At 39.4% G+C, this 10,076-nt stretch overlaps 1 protein-coding gene and 1 long non-coding RNA gene across 2 annotated transcripts; both read right to left on the bottom strand.

The window, feature by feature from the left end:
- Positions 1-230: 230 nt before the first annotated feature.
- limd2 (LIM domain containing 2) lies at positions 231-9,830 on the bottom strand. The gene is made up of 4 exons (XM_028411631.1): positions 9,657-9,830; positions 3,320-3,361; positions 3,086-3,222; positions 231-2,985 (listed from the first exon to the last, which is right to left on the bottom strand). The coding sequence occupies exons 1-4, from the start codon at positions 9,657-9,659 to the stop codon at positions 2,826-2,828; spliced, it is 342 nt and encodes a 113-aa protein (XP_028267432.1). The 5' UTR covers positions 9,660-9,830; the 3' UTR covers positions 231-2,825.
- On the bottom strand, positions 3,782-9,494 carry LOC114439591 (uncharacterized). Its single transcript, XR_003671075.1, has 2 exons — positions 7,975-9,494; positions 3,782-7,926 (listed from the first exon to the last, which is right to left on the bottom strand). It is a non-coding gene; the product is annotated as an uncharacterized LOC114439591 (long non-coding RNA).
- Positions 9,831-10,076: the final 246 nt, after the last annotated feature.

The raw sequence follows: 10,076 nt of genomic DNA on the forward strand, positions 1-10,076 counted from the left end.
TTTAGGGGTCTACAAAAATGTCGGGTCATTCCTCTACAACTATACTACTGCTTCTAGTCATAAGTAGCTTTTGTTCTAAATAGTAATTACAGGTAATGCTAAATTAATGCTATATGTACATTTTTAACAGTGTTTTCACACACACAGATTATACACAATACACAGTATAAAACTCAATGATTAAATCAACACCAGCATTTTATTTTTTTTTCTCCAAAAGCATGTAAAAAAAAAAACAAAAAAAAAAGATTATGCACAGAATGATTGTGTGTATTGGTGTAAAAAGGGGCGCTTTCATTTTAAAATGTTTTAAACCACAAATACGCAAAGGGAGAAAGAATGGAGAGGAGAAAGACCGCCAACACAAACCAAGTGTCCTTTAGCTGTAAGGCCACCTCAAATCCACAGGTCAAGTTTGTAATACACTTTCAAAGATGCATACATTTAAATGTCTCAATGACGACAGCATTGGAAAGTAAGTCCACAGTAAGTTCAGCACAAACATAAATTGACTCACAGATTTAACATTAAAACATTACAATGCATTTGAGCCTCTTGGCACCAGTGTAAAGTGTACCTTGTCTGCTTTATTACACTTGACGTTGCAATTCACAGATTTTGCAGTTGTGCCTGGGCAAACCACTAACAAAGAACGACGGAGACAACACTTCTAGATACAATTCTCTTCATTTTAAAGCATTGTCTGGGATCCAGAGGACCATCTAACGATGCCAAAGGAAAGCATACAAGATAACAGCGGAAGTAGAACTATTATACACGTAAACAAAATGGCTAGATAGGAAACAAATGGCTGCTGGTTGAATGAAACAATTTGTAGAGTGGAAGTAAGCAGATCTGTTTCTGAGAAGGCATGAGGAGGAGATTTCTTTGTATAGATCTGTGCACTCAAAAGGTCTTGTTGAAAAAGCAATAAGGTGAGCTATTTATTTCTAAGGCTTCTCTTTCTCTTAAAGTAGCAAGTATCCCTCTGTTTAGCTTTCCATTTTGCACAGCATGCTCAAATTCACAGTAAACCTTCAGTCACAGAGAGTACTGTTTTGTCATTCAAATGTCAGCGGCATTCAGACATTTTCTAAAATGAGATATTTAAATGGCTTTAGTCATTCTTTGCACAGAATGATATATAAACATCAAACTATTGTCTAACTGGATTAATTTCTCTTAGGTTACAATGAGATATCAGCTGGAGTGCAGCAGTTGCACTGCAGACAGAGGCAACATATTCAAACACTTTGAATAAAGGCTATGCTGAGTTCATGGGCAAGTTATTTTTTTTTTCTTCCATTCACACTAGACACCACTGTCACACTACCTCCAGTAGGGGGTGCTCTGCACTGGGTTTTGCATGCAGCATGCAGGTGCACATAAGGGGACCAGTACAGTGACAAAATCATCATCCACCTATTGTAAATTTAGTAATAAAAATAGGTCCAGCTGTTAGCTTTGTTTAGTTTATAAGACAGAAAATGAGAACAGGAAGGCATTACTTTAAAAAGGAAACCTGTCCACGCTTGATGGATGGGACTAAAGGGAACAAAAGATGATGGATGATAAAGACACAGTGATCGGACTGGATCTGTCTAAACTACTTGTTGACACACTCAAACACAGCATGGGAAAGAAATCTTCACAAGACACCAACAACTGACAAGTGTGCAATGACAAGGGGACAAAACTGTGCGATCTTCTGCGAGGTTCAAGCCCCGTCCATAAACATCCTCATTTAGGTCACAGAAATCACACTGATGTTTACAGCTCCTACTAAACATTTCACAGTACAGTATGAGTGATGTTTGTGGACGAGGTCTCAGTTTCCCTGTGATAATCAATCAATCTTGTCTGGTGTTTGTGTATGGTCATGTGCAAGATGAGTGTACAGCCTGGTGGGGAATGTTCACCAATTACAAACCACAGCTTTACATACAGATAGTATACAAAACACAATCTGAGGAATCCATTCAAATTTCAACCATAAAATCTCAGAGGTCAAATTATGGCATGACAAAAAGTGATTTGCTATGCATCCATGAAACAAGTAAAACCATTAACAACACAAGAGATCAATACAGTCATAAGATAAGGCTATCAAGACCCAGTCATACCAACATGCAAGGATAAGTATCAAAGTGGGGATTACAATAAGAACAAACCATGGGATGAAGTGAGCGATAATTAAACTTAAACACGAGGTTGAGCTGTTGCTGATGTGCGGCTATTTTACAGTACCCTGTTTGTTCCTCATACATATGAAACCTGACAAACTTGTTTGACAGTTTTATCATAACACTGAGGACTATTATTTTTGATTTATGTTTTGTTACAATTATTTAAATTATGCATTTTTTTAAATGGGTATAAATTGACCTGAGTGTATGCTCTCCTGCTAAACATCGATGCTCTGATATGTTTGCCTAAAGCATACATTGAAAAAAGGGTGCAAATTTTTCAAAAGAATTCAAAAATAAAAGTTCATTATTGTTACACTCCCCACACCAGAGAAGGCTTTTGGTCACAATCAACTACCAATTCCAAATAGGAAATTGGAAAATAAAAAACAAAAGTAAAAAAGTTCAAAAAATATTATCCCTAAAATTTTATCTTGAGTGGTGTGGATCATCACTGACCAGCCATTTACCGGCTGTTTGTGCATGAATCTGTTCTGGTGGCGTTTAAAATCAAGTAAGCGTGTGGGTGATTTAACATTGCCCCAGTCTATGAGGCATGTGTTCATTGTAATGTACTGGAGGTGTTAGGAGAAAGAAACTGATAGAGGCAGGCCTGGGATGGCACACACGCAGACATGATTATGGTGTCTTTGTTATATTTTCTGACTCCTTGGAGGCCCAGAGCTCTTTGTGCTGCTTGCGTCCGAAACCCTCGTCGTAGTTGCCTTTGCTTTTAAACAGCTGTTGGAAGTGGGGTTTGCAGTAAAACTCGCCTTGAAGGGCTGCAAAGGTACCAAGGCTGCAAAGAAGGAGAGGGACTAAAAGTTATATACTATCCAAGGTAAGCTGGGAGAAAAGGAAAAGTCAAATAATTACACAAAAACACAACATATAGTCACCTGAGTTTGGCTTTGCAGTGCTTGCAGCAAAAACATGCTGAATGAAAGACCAGGTTGTTAGCAACCAGTCTTTCCATTGGGTATACGGTCTTCTCACATGATGAACACAGTTCCTTTTGACTCTTAAAGCTGAAGGACTGAGCAGAACAAAATAAAATCATTCACTACCACACGCAAACATGGAAAATGTTACACGAGTATCACAGAGATAAATATAGGAAGATGTATATTTACCTTAGATCGCTGGACAGGTTTTTCCTCAGTGTTCCGAGTGTCCTGAATAAGCAAAGAAAAGAAACTATGCGCTGATTGCTGTCACAATTTTAAGGTGAAAAAAACAATAGATATCTGTCCTATCATGTTACAATCAATCCAAGAGCTTCTTAACCATGCACATTGTGTAGCATCCTTTTATTACCTTTATCAGAGTGTTAGCAATGTTAGTCTGATCTCTTTCTGCCCTTTCTGTCTATTCGCTCCATCTGTTTCTTTGCACCCCTGGGAGAGGATCAGGTGCCTTCTGTCTGGTCATGTGAGCTGCACAGAGCTGTCGTTAACACAGCAGCACAACACAGAACCATCCTTCCAGTTAATACATTTTTTACAGAAATCTCTTTTAAATGTGGTGAGATCTTCTCCAGCTTGTAATGTAATGAAACATTTGTTTTGGGCAGCCCTACAATCTTTGTAGGTTTATTATCTGGCTGCCGTTTGACACTAGGTCAGGACATTCCTGCACTGTCATTATTTTCTTTTTTTTTTTTTAATTGTAGCTTGGTCCATGGTGACTGGAGCAACTGAAAGACTTCTAAATGACTAAGAAGATTAAGATGAGACACAGTAGCAATGACTGGATGTGCACTCTGGATGACTGCAGCATGTCTGCAGCTGAAACGAGCATGATCGCAGCTTTACATAGGACTAACAGGTAGTTTAAGCAGATAACTAATACATTCAGGACACGAACACAGTTGCTGCTGCCACTGAAAACTCTTAGTGGCATTGGAAGAAGGGTAGCCTCTGTTGAGGTAGGTGGAAAGTCCACTGCAGACTTTGCAAAAACCCTGTTATGTAAGGCAGTCTGGCTGAGCTGGATATGGGTGGCGGGGTTCAGGCCTGCTACCAGGGTTGTAAAGAAGAGATCTTTGGGATCAGAGAGAACTGCTTAGTTTGATCCAATGCTGACAGAACCAGATATTTAAAGATATGGTAATATCAGATTTACACTGTTTCACTGCATATTCAACGTCGTATAACCCCGCCTTATCACTACACCTCTTGAGAGTGGCCCTCTTTGATTTACTATCCAAACATTATGAATAGTAGCTGTAATTTGCATCGTATTTTGTCCTAGCTGCTTTAAAGCACCACTCAACAGCTAAGTAGGAGAAATGACAAGTGTGTTGTCTGACAACCGGATGACAAGCTTTTGAAACGATTGGTTCATTAACAGTGAGGCCATGCAGCTTCCTGTAGATGCAATCACATCCTAACAGTCTCCTCTACATCCCTGATTCCCCTTTAGCTCAGCTGATATGTTGCTGCAATGTGTAAGCAGACTGCTTACACTCTTCTGGTTAAGTAGCAGGCTGCATGTAAGACCACTTCCTGTTGCTTCAGTACAACTGCTGAGCCAACATGAGTCTGATCTCAAAATTGTTTAACACTTCTGAAACTCAAGTTTGAATGTGTAAAGTTCTCACTACACATTTGTAGAGAACAATCACTTGAAGGTGTGAAAACCAGAACAATAATGATGCATACATATTCATTCAAGTAATAAAAAAAGGGAAACAGGGTGAAGGCATATGCACTGGTCTTTCTTTCTAAAATGATGCAGTAAGATTTCTTCTCTTAGTGGTAGCCCTGTGTTCTAATACACAGACATCCTAAACAACTAGCTTGTGCCATCTTGTCGTTTTTTTACCTTATATGTACATCAGTCTCAGTTGCCACCAAACAGCTAGAATGTGGCAGGAAGTTGTTAAGACACACGTAGCTTCCTCTGTCTTGTAGAGTCCCAGCAGGAACTACTCAAGTTTTATCCTAGTAACTGACAGCTAGCAACTGCTTGTTGTATGTGAGCGTTGTAAGTACAAAGTGAATAAAAGGACGATTATCCCTGTTTAATAACCATTCACCCTACACACTGATGTAAGAGACTGACAGATGAATAGGGGTGTAGGAAATGGAGAGCTATTAGGAACACTGAACTTGGTGTTTGATTCAAAAATAAAGGCAGTTTGTGGTGTGATTAATTAGCTCTGCCCCAACACTGCTTGAACTGTGGAGCTATTTGACATACCAGTGTGTGAGAAACTAGAGCCAGCTGGAGTGCGGTTATCTTACCAAACAAAGAGCACCTTCACTCAAGCGTTCAAATCTTCTTGCAACAGAACAGAGTTTCAACTCTCAGCTCACAGCATCATTTCCTCACACGGTGCGAGCCCTCACCTCAGATTTAATCTCACCTGCACATGTCTGCCTGTGTGTGTGTGTTTGTGTTCACGTTGCAAACACCCAGGAGCTTTTAGTCCGATTCTGCTGCACAGCCCTTTGAATAACAGTTAAGACAATATGGGTAACACACTTGAACTGCTTTCACACTTGTTGTTTCAATTATCTGAGATGCACTACTATCTGGATTTTGTCATGAAATGTTTACTACCCTGTTTTCTGGCACATCTGTGACTTGAGAATGAGAGAGCGATGTCTATTATTTTTGTTTCTACCATCAATGTTTCTTGTTTTCTTACTCAGCAATTGCTTTTTAAGACATCAGTAATGGCCAATAGAGCTTATCACCATACTGAGGGACCAGCTTTACTATTGTAGAACTCAAACAGACACTAAAACTACTAACCAGGCCCCTCTACCCTAAATCTTAAGTTTTTACAAGAGCCGTCTGCCTCCAGACCAGCTAGAACAACTCTGAATAGTATTATGAGGGTCAAGGGTCAATGTGCTCATGAAGTCCAAATGGAAATCTCCTCATTTTTGCTTTTGTGACACTGATGGGGAGAAGCACAAGACAACCCCTTTTGCTTCACATTAGAGCATCACTAAAAGGACACTGTGTCACACACACAGGCCCCTACAAGGGCAGGCAGGCGTTATGTTAACAAATGTCTGTCATTAATCCAAAACAAGGCTCCCACTCTCTCTCATTCTTTATTTTTAGAAATGTGATCATTGTTTAATCACTTTGCACAGCTACAGTGGAACAAAACAATATGAAGCCCCTTATCCTTGAAACACATGAAACATTAATGGTCTGACTTATTAACTGTCCAGTAGCCTGACTTTAATCATAACGGATAACATTTTCCAGTCCAGTGCAAGCAACAGAGTCTCAAATCAGCATCTTACTGTATATGGCTCTTTTTGAACCTCATGGCACTGATCCAACAACTAAAAACAGCTGCTGCAAAAAAATGCAACCTTACTTTGACAGTATTCATCCATCAATAACCAAGTAAGTTATGTGGTAAGATGCCTGGGAGGAAAAAACACATCAGACTGGTGTGGAGTTAATAAAAACCTATTATTGACACTTGACTGTCTCACAGAGCACACAGATATTTATCACTAGTCTGCACAGTCATCATATCTGGTTGAAGTGTTTGGTCAGCCACTACTTCTTTTTGTTGAACTTTCTGTTCAAAAAGTGACATTTTGGGCTTTTATTTTGCAGAGAAGATCGCATGTCTACAAGTCTCTTTTGTCAGCTGACAGACAAGATTTTTCACTTCCTGTCTCAGACAGACCGTCCTCATGCTGTTGTGTGTTCACCAATTAGACCCAAAATAGGTCAATGACTAACAAAATAGTAGAGAAAAGTATTGATGAATTCATGTGTTGTCAGTGATCATAGAAAAGTACAACTAAGGCACCTGTGTCACATGACAATGTCCTGGTTTCCTGTAACCAACAGTTATTTAGTTTAACAAATATTAAAACTCTGTGTATAAGGAAGTTGACACACAACAGAAAGATGCTGACCTGCAATCAACAGTGAGCCGCTTATGCTCACAGAACTTTTAAGTATTCTATCAGTCTACCTTTGTTGCAAAAGCTATCTGTGTTTTTTTCTGTTCCTCTTTTGAAGAAGCTGCCCAGAGGAACATTTAAAACCACTTAGATTGTCTGATCATAGTGTTTGTGGTCCTGTACAAAGCTAAAACTTGATGTACAAGTCTACGATGTCAGCAACTAATGGTTGTTGCTGGTATGTTGCAGCAGCTGGTCTGTTTATGTTTTCTGCTTATAACTGAAGCCAGAGACAGACTCTGAAGGAATGCGTTAAAGACATGATGCCTGTGTTGACTTGACATAGGAGGAGGACACTGCCCTTTGCAACTTCTTTTAAAGAAAACAGCCCTAAGTGCCATATCTGTTAAGATCTTATCAATGACTGGAGAAGAGGAGTTTCACAATCGAATTCTCCTCCAGCACTGGAATTCAGGATGACATGCCTCATCCCGTCTTAAAAAAAATCTCACTTGCAAATATCTGCTCTGCGAAATTTCCATCACAAACCAGACTGCAGGAGCAAGGAACAGGAACATGACCCAAAATGGCACCTTATGTAAGTAGTTCTCAAGTTTGAACGGAATCCTTTAAGTCACGGTGTGAGGCTTACAAAAACAACAGAAAATTCGGTAGAGATCTGATGCTGACTGATGATACCATGGGGTATTTCTAAACTTTTGGACTGTGTCAAGGAAATATAGAAGACATAAGACATTTTCTTTGCAGCATCCAAATTATATCGCTTGCCTTGTTGTTACATAGTCCCTACAAATTGGACTGGGATCTGTAAAAGTAATGTATTAATTCCTCTGAATCAGTACTTCCATAAGCGGTACCCATAAATATGGCTGATTGACAAATCAGACATGCACATGTCACAAAATCTGAATGAACTGGAAATAAAGGTAACATACAGGTATACATCTACATCACGGTACATTAATATACAAATAAATACTACTATTTTTGGTAACCATTTTTTCCTGCAGCTCTGTGCCATGGACTTGCTGATGACCCATTTAATACTGTTCTGCACATCTGACTGTGGGCAAACACCCCCTCTTCCAACATATGGCACTTCTGATGTGCCTAACAAATCAGGTTTTTGTGCCGTTAATGGTAATTGTCTGACAAAGAACATATGGTCAAACAAAAATGAGCATTAGTAGTCTTACTGCAGCTTTGTAACAATGCATCTAGCCTAAAGCTGCAATATTTATTTGCTTTCTGGGCAAACAAGTTAGACAAATTATAATAACAGAAACTCAAATCATACTGACATAAACCAGCCAGCAGAGCAGGGTGTCAATCTGTGCCGTCAACTCTGACTGAAATTACTGTCAGAGAAAGGCCACTGACGGTGGAAGGAAATGAAAGCGACTACACACTTACTTAAGCTTTGTCGCCATATGTCAGGGCTATAATTACAGACTCCTGACACTACAGTGCCTTGGATGGGATAAAAAGTGGTTTTGCCAGACCACATGGCGGTTTGAAAACATCTAAACAACACAAACACGGGCAATAAAATCCGTATGAAGCTGAAAATCTACTTACTCATCAACTTGGTAGGTGATTGTACACTGCACACAGCAGTGGACTTATGAAGGATCATTTGTTACATGTAGTTGCCTGCTATGATCAAGTTTTTTGAATGATCATGGTTAAACTCCTCACCATAGATTCAACCCAGATATGCTGGGAAAATTTAATGGCAAAATGCATGCAATCATCCCCTATTGCTACGGAAATACAGTTGAGTTACAGTTGAAAAATCTTGATGTTAGGATCCTTAGTGCAGTGAAAATGATTCTGAATAAGCTCATATATTAAACCAGGATACCTACTTGCCTACTTGCATATTTATTAGGACAAATGTGACATAATATAGATAATATAGTTCAAATTTGCATATTTACTTCTTGGTTTAGCTCTTTAACCGCAGAGACTGGATGTACTCCAGATGTTTATGCAACACTCAGCAGGTAGGAGTTTGCAGGCCAGTTTAGTTATAACTCCTAATCTGCAGGTAGTCACTATCATTAGCTACGGCTAAGAAGTGCTTCATAATCAAAACAAGAACATAAATAACGTCACATGGTTTTAAGAATTATATGAACTAACACTTTCCTAATAAAAGCACTGAAATTCAACAAACTGTCGTTTAGAATGAGGTGAGAGCAAGGTAAGCTAGAAGTCAGTGTAACAGCACATAATTCATAAGATTTAAATCATGTTGTTAATTAGCCATAAAGCTAGCTAACGAGTACACGCAAAAAACGAGAGACGCTCTGTTAGCATTTTACAGAACAAGGCGGTGGGCGTTTAAATTCCCCCAAAATTGAAAACTAAATCTTTCCTTATGATCAAATATTCACACAGTTACTCACAAAACGAGCTAGCTCCTGGATAGCTAAACCTTTCTGAGTGGACGGACATCATCACCTCACCTCATCTCACAAAAAAGAAGCAGCACAGGGAGGGAGGGGAGGCTGCAGACACACACACACGGTGCAAACGGACGACAAAAAGCACTCACCATCTGCGCTTCTTGCTTGCGACACACTGGCTGATATCACAGAGACTATCCGTTCAGTAGCTAGAGCCAGATATTTGCTCTCTCATTCACTTTTCTGGGAGGCTTTGTTGAAGACACTAGCCCCGGTGCCGGCTGTGAGTTTCTAGCCTCCGCTTCGCTCCTCGTCTCGATTTTCAACAGTTTTTTTCCTTCAGCAGGACGCCGCACGCTATTGGCTCGCATCTGTTCTTGATGCGTTCACGGGTGCTCGGACATATCACCACTACTACAACAAGCTTTCGCATGAGTATTACCTAACCTGCTAACTATTTACATAATTTAAACGTGTCAATGGTTTATTTTTTTTTACCATTTTTATTAAAAGTTTATTTTGTGGTTGAGTAGTAAATGTGTTTTTTTTGTAGTGTTTTTATATACAAT

The sequence above is a fragment of the Parambassis ranga genome, chromosome 8 (genome assembly GCF_900634625.1).
Source record: "Parambassis ranga chromosome 8, fParRan2.1, whole genome shotgun sequence".
Classification (NCBI taxonomy): Eukaryota; Metazoa; Chordata; class Actinopteri; family Ambassidae; genus Parambassis; species Parambassis ranga.